General features: G+C 36.5%; 1 protein-coding gene and 1 long non-coding RNA gene across 25 annotated transcripts in view; one reads left to right on the top strand and one right to left on the bottom strand.

Annotated features, from left to right (window-relative positions):
• Positions 1-19,587, bottom strand: part of WDR7 (WD repeat domain 7) — a 373,254-nt gene that overhangs the window by 275,193 nt on the left and 78,474 nt on the right. For all 24 annotated transcript variants that reach the window (XM_081562306.1, XM_081562297.1, XM_081562301.1 and 21 more), the window contains one exon: positions 1,332-1,527. In XM_081562306.1, coding sequence (XP_081418432.1) covers positions 1,332-1,527 — 196 coding nt within the window. The remainder of the gene's footprint in view (positions 1-1,331; positions 1,528-19,587) is intronic.
• LOC145534559 (uncharacterized) overlaps positions 1-19,587 on the top strand; it is a 59,597-nt gene that overhangs the window by 22,921 nt on the left and 17,089 nt on the right. The gene's annotated exons all lie outside the window — the stretch shown is intronic.

Raw genomic sequence — 19,587 nt, 5'->3', positions numbered from 1 at the left:
TAATATGACAGCAAATCTGTTTTTTAAAATGTAGAAATGAGACTAGAGAGAAACATGTCCAAATTCACCACTGAACGATGGCGAATTTGAGTTCATCTTTCTTTTCTAATGCCTTTGTGCTCTCTTGGGCTTCCCTTGTGGCTCAGCTGGTAAAGAATCCGCCCACGATGCGGGAGACCTGGGTTCGATCCCTGGGTCAGGAAGATCCCCTGGAGAAGGGAAAGGCTACCCTCTCCCAGATTCTGGCAAAGAGTCGGACACGACTGAGCGACCTTCACTTTCACTTTGTGCCCTCAAAATTTGACAAAAACTAAGAACCTGTTTTACAATCGGGCCAAAAAAAAAAAAAGTTAAATGCAAACGTAAAGAAGTGTGACACTCTTCAAGAACACTTCCTCTTGTCAAAATTGCTTGTGTACTATCAGCTAGAACCAGGACTACAAATGAAGGACAGCTGAAGATTATGGTTGCTTGCTCCAAAAAGACCTGTGAGCACTCCGTCTTATACCACCGTCCAAGCAGAAATATACACATAGTCCCATTTCAAACAAGACTATTTAAGAAAACAGAAAAAAGTTTCACGGAGAAAAAGAAAAAAATAGTAGAAATATTACATAGCACATACGTTCTTTAGGAACATAAAGAAAGGTTTAACTCACTGATAGATGATGACTTAGGATAGCAAAAGTAGAATAAAGTGTGTTTTGAAAAGCCCAAACTAATAAACATGTAGTTATATACTTAAAAATTTCCAAGGAAAAATCCTAAGCTTCTGTATGTAAACTTTATACATCATGGCCTATATTTTTAAGCTAAACATTATCTGCTGCATGTTATGCCACAAACGTAAAATATCTGAACCCTGAAATTTTAAATGTTCTCTCTAGAACTTAAAACTTTCAATTATCTCCGTCAATTAACAGCCCTGTATTATTTTTCTGCTGTTCAAATGAAAGAGAATTCTTTTTCCACTGTTTATGAACTAGAGGCAAAAATTATTCTTTAATCTTACAATTTGCCTCATGAATTATATAGAAATCACTTAGCTGTCTGGTGTCTGATGTCTGTCCTAAGTTGAATACTGTCATCAACCACATTTCTCTAAAGATCAGTGAACTACTCTACAAATACCTGAGAGAGTACAACAAATACTTTAGAGGACATCTAAATATTTCTTTGTTGATAATGATAAGAACACTTAGAAAAAGCGGTGATGAGAAACACAAGTAGCAACCCTTTGACATTTCAGGGGTTTTTCCTCATACAAAAGATTTTTCATTTCTAGGAAGCTGAATATACTCATTTAATTTTCTAGTCTCATCTATTCTTACCAGTATCCATTTGCCAGACATACACGGAGCCGTCTGAACATCCCACTACTAGGTAATCGTCAGAAGGCCTCCACTTGATTACTTGAATGGGGAAAAGATGACGAGACGCCAGCATAATGCATTTTTTCTCTCGCAAACTTAGAAGTCCGACTGAGTGGTCACTGGCTACAGAACAGATGCAGTGCTGCACTCTTGCCTGAAACAAAACATAAATCTCAATCACATTTAGATTAAATTCGCAATAACATGGATCTGGTCCTCAGTGAAATAAAAATTAGTTACACGTTCACTGCTGTCGAAAACACGAACACCACCAGGATGTGTCGAAAATTTTCTTCTTTTATATTATACCTAAAATGTCCAGTTCAATCATCACAACACTTTGAAAAAGACTACATTAGAACTAGTTTTAAAAAGGAAAAGTCACCTAGAAAAAGCTGCTGTTCAAATTTGAAGATGACCTTACTAAAATGATTGCTATATATCAACAGAGCTGGAAAGAAATTCGTCTGTTATGACGTGTTCTCTTTCCCCGTCTGAATTTCCCTTTGTGAGCAGCTGGAGCTGTTGTCTGCAGCGCTTCTGTCTGTGACTCTGTCTTTTAGACCCATGCTCTTCCCTGCTCCTTTGCTCAAAAACAATACCTTCACAGTCCTTCTGCCACAGTCATTTCAGAAGAGCCGCCAATCATTTGTATTATCTGTAGGTGTGCTTCACAGCTTCCGCCTATAACATCAGCAGGCACATGGCCTCAACTAACATACAAAAGCTCAGTAAACAGCCTGCTCTGTATTTCCTGCTCATCCCTGCTTTGTGTCCTTCCACCCCTTTTTAGAACATGACGGAATATAATATTAACAATCAAAGAGGGTCAAGATTTTCAGTAGCTATCGAGAACTGAATCCACAATGGAGAAAACTAAAAATTAAGAGTCTTTATTTGTCTGGAAGACAATGTATAAGCAACTTAAAACTTTGTAGTGAATTATTAGATTATGCTTCCGGTTCACATCAAGGTGAAACCATATGAAAATAGCCACCTGAAACTCATTATTGTGGCTATTTATTGAGGAGGAGATCTAAGGCACTATATGTTAAGACATATTATCCCTTCTATAGGCTTCCCTCGTGGCTCAGCTGGTAAAGAATCCACCTGCAATACGGGTGAGACCTGGGTTCGATCCTTGGGTTGGGAAGATCCCCTGGAGAAGGGAAAGGTTACCCACTCCAGTATTTTGGCCTGGAGAGTTCCATGGACTGTATAGTCCATGGGGTCGCAAAGAGTCGGACACAACTGAGCAACTTTCACTTTTAACTTCATCCCTTCTATGGGATCCAGAGGAGAAATTTCTCAACGCTTACTCTGCTGGCCTTTGCCTGAGCAGACTTTTTTGGCTAAAGAACAGTATCTCCCTCATTGGTCTATGTCAATGGGAAATACTGACATGTATCAGATGAAAAAAAGGAGGAGGCAGCGGCAGGGGGGAGGGGGGTGACCAGATGTGCATGGGAAACACAAGTTACAGTTCTTTTTATCCACAGACCTTCTAAGAACCTCTAACCTATAACATGAGTATAACCATATCTACAGAGGGCAAATGCTATCTCTCATCTCTACATTCATTTGACCATCATAATCTTATAAGACACACTTTTTAAGGAACACATTTTGGGGAAGACTGCTGCAACTGATTCCTTCGATGTTTGGCTACTAAGAAACATAGGACTGAATTTTCTACCCATAATAGAGGGGGGTGTAGGTATACGTTTCTGAATGTGGACTCCTGGTGGTCTCATGTAGTTTTTCTCTCATTTTCTCTTCACTGAGATTTTGCTTTACTTTTATCTATCTGAATACTGTTTATTTCTTGTAAACAACCCAAAATCAATTTTTGAATGAAGCAGAACATTAAAAAAAGAGAGAGAGTAAGATTTAACTCGTCACTTTGTTCTTTAATTCAGGTGTTTCAATCTTTGGTACTGTGTTAGCTTTATTTGTGCTTTGCATTTTATAATGACATAAAAACTACAATCAGCATAGTAGCTATTTACTAATTTTCAAAGTTAAGAAAACTAAGTTCAGAAAGATCATGTTATAAACTGTCATTAAAACATCACATAGAATTTTCTTACCCATCTTTTAAGCTTATTTATTTCACGCTTCCTCATAAGCATAAAACATGATTTCTTTCTTTAAAAAAGACATTAAAGACTGAAGGGTAGCTGACTATGGCATGTAAAGCTTCACTTTGTAATTAAACAATAAGTCAAACTACAGTGGCAAACTACAAAAATATCATTTAAATACAGGCAATGTTAGAATATAACATGGCAGAAATATAACATAATGTTTTTATTTTCAACTACTTCACACTCCATAAGGTATTTTTGACTTTCACCAGACATATACTGATAACAGAAGACAACAGTTTAGGGGGAATAAGAAAATAAGATAATAGTTTAGTACAATAGAGTGTTTGCTTTTCTACAAATAATCATTAATACTGACTTCACATTTATCAGATATATCCATCATTCAATTTACAAAAAGATGACTGCCACATGAGTGGTTAACTATTTTGTATTTTGGGCTTCCCAGGTGGCGCTAGTGGTAAAGAACCCACCTGCCAATGCAGGAGATGTAAGAGACCTGGGTTCCACCCCTGGGTTGGGAAGACTCCCTGGAGGAGGGCAAGGCAACCCACTCCAGTATTCTTGCCTGGAGAATCCCATGGACAGAGGAGCCTGGTGGGCTACAGTCCATGGGGTCTCAAAGAGTCCGATGCAACTGAAGCAACTTAGCACACACACACATCTTCTATTTTGCAATGCGGATCTGCGAAAAAGTAGTCGTTTTATTTATTTTTCTTACAAGAGAAAACAAATCTAACAGTGATCGTTTTCTCTGTGTATGAGTCACTGCAAAGAAGTATTTGTAAACGGCGTCCCTTTCCATCTGCCCCCACCCTTTCATCAGGCACTGATGAGAGAGGGCGTGCTCTCAGTTGCTCACAGTCGTATCCGACTGTGTGTGTGTGCGTGCGTGCTCAGTGGCTCAGCGGCTCAGCGTGCCTGACTCTCTGCAACCCCGTGGACTGCAGCCCACCAGGCTCCTCTGCCCATGGGATTCTCCAGACAAGAATGCTGGAGTGGGTTGCCATTTCCTTCTCCAGGAGATCTTCCCGACCCAGGGAACGAACCCGCGTCTCCTGCATTGCAGGCGGATTCTTTACTGCTGCGCCACCTGGGACGCCTCCTCAATCTTTAAAATGAATTAATCCTTAACTGATGTCACACATCTAACTAGCCAAAATCCCAGTCCCCAAGTTGACAATCATTTCATTAACGTTCACATACATTCCTATCACTCCTTTTCATAGGTAAAACGAGGCATGGGGAGGGGGAGTCTGTTTGTTAAAAAGGTGAATTTTTTATCAATATTCTTTACTCTGGTGTTTTTCAAATTGTGTTCTATTGGTGGATCTCAACATCTGAAATGATAAAACTGAGAAGCACTGACCCATGCATTCTCTCTCTGCAAGTTATCTCCAACTGCAGTTGATAACCTGCAGTATCCCTGGTTCAAATGGAGAACCTGACCTCCGGCACCAAATCCTCATGAGAAGTTTTACTCTCAGAACTTTCACATTTGCCATTTATATACAAGTGGATAATTTTTTTTTTAATTCAAAAGAAAATGCAATCCATCCTCATAAAAAGATTTAAAATCTCTACATCATGTTATCACCCTTATTAGTAAAACACAAAGCAAAAATTAAATAATAGCAGAGGGTGTGCTTTTAAAAGTAGATTGTGGGATATAATTTTCTGAAGGAAAAAATAACTGAACTCCAAAAATTCTAGTTTTTCATTCCCACATGATATGTTCTTTTCTGACACGTGTATTTACATTAGTCCATTTTAAAGAGTAGTTCTGCTCTTCACTCACACAGTGCAATAATGATGAAAACTGGCAAATGACATGCCCCATCCACAAAAATGTGTTTGGCCCAAAATAAAAATGGTATACCATCCATGCAAACGAAAATAAGCATCTGAAGAGTTAGGTCTAGTTTTACTGTAATGAGCAACAGCCTTGAAATAGCCAAAATAATCAAGACTGAAAACAGCAACAACAAAAATCAGTATTATTAGGCCCAAGAAAGCACAGTTATCAGAGGTACTTAACTCACAAGGAAAGAGGTTCTTTGCTTTTAAAACATGGATTTAAATACATTTAATTTTTCTTCTTTCAAGAAAATGCTAGTCCAATTTGTGTGAAGAAAACTCACCTACAGTGGAAATGACCCAGATACAGTTAAAATCTCATTAATTTTGATGCCACTAATTAACTCTGAGTTGATGGTTACCTTCATAGGCTGTGTAAAAACAAATTAACGGTCTAAACAAAGCAAGGAAAAAAAGGCCACTCTCAAGTACCACTTTGGTATTAATTTAAATTCAAACAATGAACAGAGTAATGATAAATAATTCTCAGCTACCTGTTAAATGAAAGCACTTAAAAGATTTGCTAAAACACAATTAACTTGGTTTCTTATTATTCTCAAAATTATTGAAGAAGCACTTCTTAAAGAATATTTCATAATTCCTATTACTCTGATTTTGGCCTAGCTTCCTCAAAAATAAGTTGAATTAGCACAATTTTTATTATTAAATTATTAAATTCTAGAGATCTCAGTTACTGAACACTTACTTCACCTACAATGACTCATTCTATAATTTGATTAATTACATTCTACTTTACTTTCTTCCATTTCAACCTGGGAAAGTCACCTAAACTTGACTTAACCCCATGGATATTTTAACAAGGAAAAGACATTTAAATTGTGCATATAAGGTAATAATACAAAGAACTAAAAAATATGAACCTCTTAACTTCAAATTATTCAAAAAACATTTATGTTCCAAACTTGTTTGATCCATTCATTACAACTTTGTAATGTACCTCACTATATGTATATTTATAAATTGAATATATACTTGTGCCAATACATCATGTATATTGTAAAACATGCTCAAGAATATATATTTTAAAAGGATGATTCAGTTTAAATAAACAAATTTAAGATGAAATATTTTCTTAACTGTTTTGCTACGAACTTTATGTTAGCAGTAGCCAGTATCTCAAAGCATAATATACATCTTTAGAAAGGTTTCACTGTTAATGATAGTGAAGATAAATACATATTTTATATGCTGAGTGGCTCAGTTGTGTCTGACTCTTTGCAGTCCCATGGACTGCAGTCCGCCAGGCTTCTCAGTCTATGGAATTTTCCAGGCAAGAATACTGGAGAGCGTTGCCACTTTTTACTCCAGGGTGTCTTTTCGACCAAGGCATCAAATCCAAGTCTCTTGCGTCCCTGCCTTGGAAGAGAGACTCCTTACCACTAGCGCCACCTATAACCAAGAATTTTATGGCTGTCCTCTTGCCAGATTGATCAAGTGATCATTGTTTGAACCTCATAATGGGGCTAATAAAAGGGCATTTCATTTTCACTGGAGCTATCTCCCAGCATTATCTTCCCTGCTCGTTTTGTGATGGCGAGGTTAAGACCGGTGCAATACAATCTGCCAGCTCTCCTAGACAAACACACTGTCACCTGTTGAGAGCACTGAGGTCCCCTCCTGGAGGCAGCAGCCCACACAGAGCCCAGGTGATGCGTGCCCGTCCAGCGCATGAACCAAGGGAGGCAGCAGTGTCCTTCCACCCAGTAAATGTTCATAAGCTCAATTTGTTAAGGTAAAAAAAAAAGAAGAGGAAGTTTAATATTTTATTCCCTTGTCCCAATCAACTATCTCACAGATCCCACTTTAGCACCTGCCGCTATCAACTGACTTAAAGAGTGTAACACATACCATTAAAAAAAAAAAAATTTCTTTTTTTTGTTATGGAACAGAACTTGTACAGCATGGATTGAGCATCTGATCAACCTGGTCAGTACATTACAGTTAAAAATTATTCAAAATCATGTTCCAACCACTGTATTAGTTCTTTTCAAGAAGGAAAAGGCACCAACAACATCGAAAGTTAATTAAAAGCAGGGGCTAACAAAAATCAACAGGTAAAAACTCTTTCTTTGATTTAATGAAAAAAATATAAGATACTTGGAGCAAGGAAAAGGAGGAAGATACTGAACTGAAACAAATATATTCCAAGGCCAATTATTATTTTTCAAATAATTCTGATCCTCAACCAAAAAGCACTACCTGAATTTGCCAGTAATAACCCTCACAGTACATTAGTGCTGAGCAGCAGAATGCCACAAGCCATCACAAGATCTGAGAGTCAGAAAGTACCACCTAGGTCATCTAGCCTGACCTTACGCATTTTACAAGACTTCATTTTAAACCATTCCCAGAAACCTCTTATGTAACCCGTCCCTAAGCATCTGCCATGAATTACAGAAACTACAGACAGCTAGTTTATTCCACCCACCAGCTCTCTGGGGAGATGATTCTGCTTTCCAACAGTTCCCAATGTAAATTATACATATATAAATTTCTTTCTGCTTTTGCTAATCTTTTTTCTAAACTAAACTGTTCTTTTCTTCTTACCATTCCAGGAGCAATCTCTTAGCTGCCCAAAACAAATTTTGTCTGAATATTCTCTAAATATATGAACACTAACTATTGTCTCTCCTTTTAAATATGCCCATCATTCGACAAGCTATAAATGACCAGCTTCTTTCACTCATAAATCAATCCCACTATTCTCTTAATCATTATTTCTTGACTTCCCAGAACTCTTCCTCTGGAACATAAATGCACAGTTAAGATGCATCACTTATCACTTTTAAATATTCTACCTGAAGGGGAAAAAAAGAGCCTACCAATGTTAATCACATTCCCACACTTTCACAAAACTAGATAATTTTTTTTTTCAGAAATCCATAGCTCATCCTTCTTAAAACATGGGGGGAGGGGGTAGAAAGCTGTTTCTTTCATAGGTATTTTAGAAAATAAGACCATGAGGTCCAACTAAAGCACTGACCAACGATCTAATAGGACACTTATATTCTACATGAAAATAAGACTTTTAGGGACGAGTTTTAATATCTTTGTTCATTCACTGCATACAAAAATAACAATGAAGGAATAGAGGACTAGTCAGACTCCATCTCTCTTCAACTGCTTCCTGATTAATAAAACAGCAAACAAACAGGAAGAATTTAATGGATGATTACAAAGATATTCCCTATCAGAGAAAAATATATTTAATAAATGACATTGAGATAATCTGTTATTTTAGGAAAGGATAGATGATTTTTACACTTTTCTCACCCTACAGACATAAATAAACTTCAGAGAGAGTAAAGTACTTGATGTTTGTTTTAATCTAGCCATTGCTTTTTAATCAAACATCATCAAATTTCTAAACAGGGTAAGATTCTAGGATTTAAAAATATGAAAGAAGCTAAATAGAAATAAGGATAAAATAGATTACATAGGAATGGAAATTATCCACAGGTTAAAAAAAATCAAAAGTAAGTAATAAGTCAGAAGAAAATTTCAACAATAACAGAAAGCACATAAGCTTAATATTTCAATTAAGTTAATCACTAATTAACTAAGTACTAATATCCCCAAGAGAAACAAATGAGCAAAGGAAAAACTATGTCTCAAAAAGAAACAAAAATTCACTAAAATCCTTATATAAAAATTTCATTTTCTCTAGTAATCAAAGAAATGCAAATTTCAACAATAAAATACTCTTTACACCTATCAATTTAGCCAAAGACTGTAGAAATTATAATACTAAACAACCAAGATTTATTGGAGTCTTACTTTGTGCTAGGTATTACTACTCTAAATGCTCGGCAATAACTCATCATGGTCTCATGACAACCCTTTGAAGTAGATCCTTTTATTATTTCCATCTTACAGATATAGAAACTGAGGCATGGAAGTAAATAAAAACATCGTGAATAGGCAAGGAACAATGAAATGGGCACTGAGGGTAGAAAACAATTTGGTAATCAATCTCAACATTCTTAAAAATGTTAATACTCAATTACACAAAAATTCTGAGGTTCTAATCCAAAAAATATTCATGGAATTAATCCAAGGAAATAATCATAAATGAGAACAAGTTTTACAAAGATATTCGATATTATTTACAATAGTTCAAATTGGGTACAACCTACATATCCAAAGCAAGAGAACTGCTAAGTAAATGCTGTATGCTCATATAATGTGATGGTATACAATTATTAAAAATTACTCTCATGAACGAGTATAACTTGAGAAAGTATTTGTTAAAATATTAAATGAAGACGCAATGTGCACAGATAACTATATCTACAATATAATCACAAGCGCACAGTAGATGGATCTTAAACGGCCAGAAGGACTTCCCTGGCTGACTAGCAGTTAGGACTCCATGCTTCCACTGCAGGGGGAGTGGGCTGAACCCCTGGGTCAGGGAACTAAGATCAGGCATGCCCCACAGAGTGGCTGAAAACAAGAATAAAAGGCTAGAGGAAAAGATATCAAAATGTTAACTGTGGCTGCTTCTCTTTTATGTAGAAGGATAACAGGACACCTTTACCTTCTTAGTTATCTGCTTTCAAACTTTTAACTGTGTATATGTGAAATTCATAAAATTGCAGTTAAAGCTTACGTCACAGTCTTAAAAGCAAGTAACGTGTGACCAGGAAAAGAAGGTAAAAGGGGGCAAAATTCCGAACCTAAGCAATCAAACATGAAAAACTAAAACATAAATTACCAAAGAACTGAGCCATGCACAGTTCTCTGAAGAAAAATTTCAAATACGGGAATTGAAACGATGGCTGTTTTGGTCTACAAAGTGAAAGATAATAAATTAGTCATTTAAAATTAAGCATGCATCAAAACCATATTTACTTATGTAAATCTCTAATTAAAAATATAGTCAAAGTTGGAGAAATGCACTATTTTTCAGTACATGATTACATCTACTAGGAGGCGGAATGTATGAAGGTCAAGTTCAGGCCCTCAGGTTGGCATGAAAGAAGGTGAAAGTCGCTCAGTTGTGTCCGACTCTTTGCAACCCCATGGACTATACAGTCCATGGAATTCTCCAGGCCACAACACTAGAGTGGGTAGTCTTTCCCTTCTCCAGGGGATCTTCCCAACCCAGGGATCGAACCCAGGTCTCACCCACATTGCAGGCAGATTCTTTACCAGCTGAGACACAAGGGTAGCCCAAGTTGGACTGCTTAGGATCAGAGTCCAGGTCTGCCACTTGCTGTGTGACTGAGCAAGTTATTGAACCTCTCTGAGCCTCACCTCTCCATACAATGTGGTTAACAGCAAAAACCACACCTCACAGAACCACTGTGAGTTAAATGAAATATACACAAAGAAATTAGAACAGAGACTGACACATCATGCATACAAAGACGATCTTTACCATTATTAGTGTCACATCAGTATATACGACAAATTCTGCTTTTTTAAATGCAGTTGTATCTATTTTCTGAGGCTACTGCCAATGTTTAGGTATTCAACAGGAAATGTGGAGACAGCTGTAATTTTTCTATTACATGAGTTTCCCCTTGTCTTTATTTTCTTCTCATATTAAAAGCTCTGTTTTAATTTAGTCTGAATAGGTCCACTTACACGATCATTACCATCACTCACATATTATCTTAACATTAATGAAGTTTTCAGCACTTTTACCACTTTGAGTCAACAAAAGCTTTCCATCCAACAACTCAATGACCACCTTCCGCTGTTCCTGTATATTTCCTCATCACACATTTTTTTCCAATGAACTTACTTGGTAATTTTTGACTTCATCCCTTTAAAACATAAAAATACTTTCTTTAATTTCAATTCTATATTTATGGGTTTCAGAGGCTGAAACAGTCAAATCTGAAGACTCTGAAGACAGCTGAAGGTTTTTTTAAGGAACTCAAAAGTGTTTTATCCTTTCCTCTCCCCTACGGCAGTCAGCTGTCCCCAAACCTGGAGGACAATGAGTCAAGAACTGACCTCCTCCGTCACGGAGGGCCTCACTTCTCAGACTGCACTGAGTTACAAGGCCTGCGGCTGCGCGTCCTCTTCCTTTATGGGTCCTACCTTGAACCTGAAGGGCCCCGTCCATCTGACCGAGTAACTCTCAATCTGCCTGCGTGGTTTCAACCTATTTATTCCTGGAGGTGAATTACTAGAACACAGATTCTTAAAATACCTCGTTTTACAAAGGATCCTGGCTTGCTTTTTAACTCTGTGTCAACGAACACAGAGATATATACTATTATATATATATAGTGTGTGTGTGTATATATATATATATATATATATATCCATATATATATATAATAGTATATTATACATATACTATTATATACCTCCACTATTATATACCTGGCCCTTGAGAGTACCTGGAAAGGTAACTCAGTCACTCAGCTGTGTCCGACTCTTTGTGACCCCGTGGACTGTAGCCCTCCCAGCTTCTCTGTCCATGGAATTTTCCAGGAAAGAATACTGACGTGAGTTGCCATTCCATTCTCCAGGGGATCTTCCAGACTCAGGGATCAAATCCACGTTTCTTGCATCTCCTGCACTGGTAGGTGAATTCTTTACCACTCCACCACCTGGGAAGCCTACTTAACTGAAGAGTTACCTAAAAAAGTAATTCATTTTTTTCTAACAGTTTCTACCATCTTAACATAAATTTTAATTCATTTTAAAATTGCTTTACGATTAAGCTATTCAAGAAAAACTGTCTTTGCTCTGTGAAGTACTAATTCTCTTCAACCCAAAATAGAGTCAATTTAATCAACCACTTCATCACAATGTTTAGCACCAAATCATTTCTGACTATTAATAAAAATAAATTTCATGCCCAACGTAACCTTCTTTACTACTAAAGACTATGACTAAAGATCTAAAGAAACCTCTCCAAATAGAGCAATATCTAAATTGCTAGATTAGGGGGTGTGGGGTGGGGGATAAATAGGATTAACATATGCACACTGTTATACACAAAATCAACAACAATGACCTACTGTATAGCACAGGGAACTATAAATTTCTTGTAATAACCTATAATGGAAAAGAATCTGAAAAACAATACTATATATATATATATAAAAAACTGAATTACTTTGTTATATACCTGAAACTAACACAATACTGTATATCCACTATACCTCAGTAAACCAACCTCATAAGACAATAATAATAATTAATTAATTAATTTCTATGATGTTTGACACAATATTAGCATAGCTGCAATAGGAATATAATCTGTCTCACTACTGTTGAAGGAATCCCTCACTGACAGTCTCTTCACGTATCACTGATTCTCCCAGCTTTCTACAAAAGAGACAGGGTGTACTATGCTACTTGAATATATGTATACTATCCATAACAGGAAAAATTTATCTTTTATCTTAAAAAAAATAGTATGACAGTAGTGAAAATCTGAAAAACATGCAGCAATCAGAATGGATAACCAACACAGTACAGTATTGGTACATTAAAGCATTTGTACTTCCAAAATGAAAATGAGTGCTCTCCACTTATACATACTCTACAAACAGCTAGAGTATGTATAAGCCTAGAAAATTAACAAGGTTTAAAAGATTATAAACAGAATGGAGAATTATGAGGGTAAATAGGGATATAAACTTATTCCTAAGCTTCTGAAGCATAATTTGGCAATAACTATTCAAAAGATTTTAAAAATGAATATGTCCTTTTAGAAAGCAATTCCACATTTAAGAATTTATCCTCAGCAGTCATTTAAGATGTGCAAAAATACTTAGTTATCCTAATTTTCAGCCCCACTGTTGATAATAGAAAAAGATGTTGGAAAATATCATTCTGAAATTTCTGATAAAATTACATAAATTATATACAATAATCAAAAATGATGTTGGAGAACTCCTTCATTCCGGGACCGTGCCTGCAGGATGAGGAGAAGGGGTCGGGGCCGTGCCTCCATTTTGTCAGTAATGCCTATCGTGGCTCCCGACAGTAGATGGTAACTGCAGCCATGAAATTAAGACACTTACTCCTAGGAAGGAAAATTATGACCAACCTAGACAGCATATTAAAAAGCAGAGACACTACTTTGCTGACAAAGTTATGTCTCGTCAAGGCTATGGTATTTCCAGTAGTCATTTATGGATGTGAGAGTTGGACTGTGAAGAAAGCTGAGCACCGAAGAATTGATGTTTTTGAACTGTGGTGTTGGAGAAGACTCTTGAGAGTCCCTTGGACTGCAAGGAGATCCAACCAGTCCATCCTAAAGGAGATCAGTCCTGAGTGTTCATTGGAAGGACTGATGTTGAATCTGAAACTCCAATACTTTGGCCACCTGATGCGAAGAGCTGACTCATTGGAAAAGACCCTGATGCTGGGAAAGATTGAGGGCAGGAGGAGAAGGGGATGGCAGAGGATGAGATGGTTTGATGGCATCATCGACTGGATAGACATGGGTTTGTGTGAACTCCCGGAGTTTGTGATGGACAGGGAGGCCTGGTGTGCTGTGGTTCTTGGGGTCACGAAGAGTCGGACACGTCCAAGCGACTGAACTGAATTGAATCTTTAAAATGAACTTGGGCAGATGCCAAAAATACAAGAATGGTCAAATTAAAGTAATCTGAACTTTTTTTATGGTAGGCTTGGGAGAGCATTTAATTTTTTTTTTTTAATTTTATAAATTTATTTATTTTAGTTGGGGGCTAATTACTTTACAATATTGTAATAGTTTTTGCCATACATTGACATGAATCAGCCATGAGTTTACATGTGTTCCCCTTCCTGGACCCCCCACCCACCTCCCTCCCCATCCCATCCCTCTGGGTCATCCCATTGCCCCGGCCCTGAGCCCTTGTCTCATGCATTGAACATGGAATGGTGTTCTGTTTCACATATGATAATATACATGTTTCAATGCTATTCTCCCAGAACGTCCCACCCTCACCTTCTCCTAATTTTTTTATACAATCTTCTTTTTTATACAATTTTATACAATCTTCTCCTAATTTTTTTATACAATCTTTATGCCATTCTGCCAATTCAAAAATGATAGATATAAAAAGGATTAGATGTTTATAGGTCACAAACCCCATCCCAACTAGTCCATAACATAGCATCACAATATTTTTGCCTGTGATATTTTTCTTTTTTCTTATTGTAGATCTTCTGATTACTTTATTAGAATTTTTTTTTCTTTCTGGGATTTTTTTCTTTTTTTAGTTTGGAATAATATTTCCTGTCTCTAAATCAGTTATTTTTTAACTGTGCTTATCCTGGTAAAATAAAGAGTAATATACATATTTAAAAGCAGAGACATTACTTTGCCAACAAAGGTCCATCTAGTCAAAGCTATGGTTTTTCCAGTGGTCATGTATGGATGTGAGAGTTGGACGGTGAAGAAAGCTGGGCGCTGCAGAATTGATGCCTTTCAACTGTGGTGTTGGAGAAGACTCTTGAGAGTCCCTTGGACTGCAAGGAGATCCAATCAATCCATCCTAAAGAAGATCGATCCTAGGTGTTCATTGGAAGGACTGATGTTGAAGCTGAAACTGCAATACTTTGGCCACCTCATGCGAAGAGTTGACTCGTTGGAAAAGACCCTAATGCTGGGTAGGATTGGGGGCAGGAGGAGAAGGGGACGACAGAGGATGAGATGGTTGGATGGCATCACTGACTCGATGGACATGTGTTTGGGTAGACTCCAGGAGTTGGTGATGGACAGAGAGGCCTGGCGTGCTGCAATTCATTTGCAAAGAGTCGGACATGACTGAGTGACTGAACTGAACTGAACTGATACATATAATGTATACAGAACTCCATAAAAGTTCTGCAAATACACCTAATTACCATTGAAAAAAGGCTTATATCCTATTCTCCTTTGATTTTTTTCTTTAAATGTTTAATGTTTAATCTCTAAACAAATAATGTTATTTACTGCTTACTAAATTGACTCATTTACCTGATTTAATCTATTCTAAAATAGACTCCTGCTGCTTCAGGTCATTTTTTTGACTATAACCTAGAACCTATAATTATTTGAAAGACTGCAGTGACCTGACCTCAATGTCTCTGAATTGAAGAATTATCTCTTTCTGAAGTGAATTTATTTTTCCATATATATATGTATATATATATTTCCTCAAGAAAAAATCTTAAAATTATAAATGTGCACACTTTCTCAGTTAAAAAAAAAAAAAAAAAAAAAAAAAAAATGATGTTGGAATACACTTAGTGACATAAAAGTGGTCAGACCATCTTTAGAAAACATATTATCTGTAATGATATCTTATATAATTTAAAAAATAAAAATTAATTTCAAAAAGATGACTCTTAATACATAAAAACATATGAAAACAGTCTCAAAAATCTAAGAGAATTAAGTGTTTGGGAAAAAAGAATACTGCAACATACTATTATGTACATTGTGACATATTTTAGAAAAAGGTTAGTTTTGCTGCCTGCTATTGATTCCTCTGCATCACCAAAGTTTACTCTGCTGGGCTTCAGGGACCATGTTAAAATTATAGACACTGCTTTTTAAATGTAACATTCAAATTAAATTAATAACAAGAATCCAAATTCAAAAAGGTAAAGATAAGGGTTAACTGAGGCAGAAGCGTTAGGAGCATGTTCAGAAAGAAAGGTCAACATATTAAAAAGCAAACCTAATTTGTTAACTGTTCTTGCCAGTAGTGAATATCACAGGCAGTGAACATCACACACTAGCAAACATATCAATCACATATACCAAACATATCTGTTGCCAAGAGCTGCTGCTGCTGCTAAGTCACTTCAGTTGTGTCCAACTCTGTGCGACCCCATAGACGGCAGCCCACCAGGCTCCGCCGTCCCTGGGATTCTCCAGGCAAGAACACTGGAGTGGGTTGCCATTTCCTTCTCCAATGCATGAAAGGGAAAAGTGAAAGTGAAGTCGCTCAGTCGTGTCCGACTCTTAGCAACCCCATGGACTGTAGCCTACCAGCCTCCTCTGTCCATGGAATTTTCCAGGCAAGAGTGCTGGAATGGGGTGCCATTGCCTTCTCCTGCCAAGAGCTAGGGATTTAATATTGTCAAATGAAAGTAGAAACAGGTTAAGTGCCTGACATTCGCATTTTCACAAACCCATGCTGCCCTCTTCTGGATAATTTTGGAGGTATGTGACACTACAAGTTTAATAAGATTTAATGAAAAGTAATCAGTTTTTAAGGTGCTTCCCTGATAGCTCAGTTGGTAAAGAATCCACCTGCAATGAAGGAGGCCCCGATTCGATTTCTGGGTTGGGAAGATCCGCTGGAGAAAGGACAGGCTACCCACTCCAGTATTGTTGGACTTGTAGCCCAAGGGAAGTTAAAAGATCATTTTTAACTAATCTTCAGAAAAAGGTTAGTTCTGCTAACGTTTTGAGGTAATTTTAGAAAAAGGTTAGTGCTAATCATTAGTTAAAAATCATTTTTTAACTAATCTTTTAAAGACCGTAGCCTATATGTTCACACTAGGAAACATATGTATATATATGCTTCAAAATGTATTTTGAAACATTTTCCAAAAATTTCATTCTGAATAATGTTCTAGCATTAGCAAAAAGCTCTGATAATCCAACCATCCATGCCAATGAGAAAGGGAATAATATATATTTACTAAAAGTAAATAAAACATGACACTTAAAAAAGTCAGTTTCTGTTCCCTTCGATCCTTCTTCCCCCCACTCCCAAAAGCAAACAGAATCTGAATTAGGTACGTATCTTCCCATTCAATTTTCATCATCCACAAACAGAAGCCTTCAAACGCCTGCCCTCTCCTCCAGCCGCCCCCATCTCAGGCTTCCTGGCATCAGGGGCACTCTTGGTCTACACCAGCCTAGAGTTAAGAGTTTGGAAATTCACTCAGGCCTACTTCCGACAGCTATTCAAATCAGGAAACCATTCTATCTCTAACCACTCTGTGTTGCTTAAATGTCTCAGTTATTAGAAGAATATTAAACTAAAATGCTATATTTCTAAAGTACAAAACACAGTGTAAGATACAGAGAACAAACCAGCGGCCACCAGTGGGCGAGGGGAGGGAGGGGGGCAGGGGAGGGAGAGGAAGATGCAAACCAGTGGGTGTGCGACAGGTGTGAGGACGCATCGTGCAACCCGGGGATGCAGCCATACTGCGCAGGGCTCCAAACGGTGACCTTTAAAGACTGCATCAAAATAAAGTCAAAAAAACAGTATAGAAAGGCTCTCTAGAATTATAAAATACTGCTTACAGGATGAAGGGAATGACAGAGCTGGAGAACAAAAGGATATTTATTAATATCCTTTAATGCTTTTTGCATTTTATATTCCTATTTATAAAATATTTTAAGATACTACAGTAAATAATATCCAAAGTGCAGATGAAAACTGAAAACAGTAAGCCACCTAAAATGTTAACAAGCCTGCTTTTTAAAAGATTTTTCTAAAAAGTCTCCTATAGGAGTATCTGAAGTGGCAATAATACTTAATATGAAGGTTCCACTTTAAATCTGAATCCTATTAAAACTGCCTATAAAATCTTATATATCTGAAAAGCAATATATAAGGTCAAAAATCACTCACTTAAAAACAATAAACACAACTTGAAATGACAAACAAAAATGGCACAGAACTTCATTTTATATTATGTTATGTAATTCAAACAGTATTTTAGTAAATAGTTTTACTTCTATTTCTTCTCATATACATGTATATTTCACATGTATATATAGTATACCCACCTCTCATACATATATACATGTACATATTTCTTTCACATCATGGATAGTATATTTTGCTTTCTTAAGATAGCAAACCACACACAAAAAAAATTAAAAAGTCACCTCAAACTGAATTTTTTCCTCTACAGTCCATAATCTTAAGGAGAAAGAAATAGAAATGGCAAATAACCTAACATTAGCAAGCTCAAAACTAGAAGTTCCAGCACCCTTCATGAAGTCAGTACACAGTTAGTAAAATCTCACAGGATTTTTTGAGAGTTTAACAAAGCCCCTGGTTTCTCTGAGCACCTATGAGGCACCCCTGCCCTCGCTAGCCAGAGCATTTCGTTAGGATCTCTCCTTTATCATTTATAGTCGATATTGTAACAGACTTCCTTAAATATTTGCCTGATCCTCCTCCTAAAATATGTTTATATTTATTGGAACACTGAAATGCATTACTTGGCAGACACTAATTCTGCCCAAAAACATTCTGAATTTTTCCCAATAACCCTTTGGCACTCCACAATCTTGAATTACTTCAATATTTGTATCTCAAAGCATATCTTCAGGAAACTTTTAGATTTCCTTTGTACTTTAATTCTTTAAAATAATCTATATCATATAAAAGTTAAATCTCAAGTTAATCAGATTACTCAGTGAATCAAATTCAATTTCAAAGCACTTTGCCTAAAAGGACTTTTACTGTTTTGGAAAAAAAAATAAATGTACAAAATTCCTCTAAAAATTGAAAAACCAAAAACCTTTAATATACAATAAATATAAAATCTATTCAAAGTGGGTACTCTACATAATGCTATAGGTAGTGTTTACTGTCTAGGAAAATGTTGAAATTTTTAAATAATTAAAACTCCTACAAATAGTTCATTAAAAATAAATATATAGGGTGACTGAGTCTGGCACTAAATTAATGCTCATGTATAGCAAGAATCTGGAAAGGTCTTGCGGAAAAAGATGCTAAAACAGTATAAAGATGAAGGCGTGGGGAAAGAAAGGATGACAAAGAAACACCTCGACAGTAACCAACAAGATGTGCACGTATGTGGAGCTGCGGAGGGGCATTCAGTCTGTCCTCAGAGCTCATCTCCAGCCACAGCATCTTTTCTGCCCAGCAGGCAGGATTTCATTTTTTGTTCACTCTCTACAGAGGCGAGGAAACAATGATTTTCCTCAGTACTTTTTCTTAACAACTTCCTATATTTTAGTAAATAAGAAATGACTATAAATTAAGAATGAAAAACTCATCATAATTGTATGTTAATTATAATTTAAGTCATTTTTAAAATACAACCAACATTTCTGTTTTAGAACAACTTTTCCTGAAAAAAAAAACTTCCAAGAAATCAAAATTCAACTTCTTTCTCAATTTACCTAAGATAAAAACCAAAACTCTTACTATAATCCAAAAAGCAGATGACAAACTTTATAGTATTATAGTAAATAGTTACACTTCAGTATTCTTGCCTTGAGAACCCCATGAACAGTATGAAAAGGCAAAAAGATAGGACACTGAAAGATGAAC

This window comes from Giraffa tippelskirchi, chromosome 14, assembly GCF_054371585.1.
Source record: "Giraffa tippelskirchi isolate mGirTip1 chromosome 14, T2T-mGirTip1v1.2.pri, whole genome shotgun sequence".
NCBI classification, from domain to species: Eukaryota; Metazoa; Chordata; class Mammalia; order Artiodactyla; family Giraffidae; genus Giraffa; species Giraffa tippelskirchi.
Note: the sequence above shows the minus strand (reverse complement) of the source record. Positions and strands in the feature narration are given on the sequence as shown.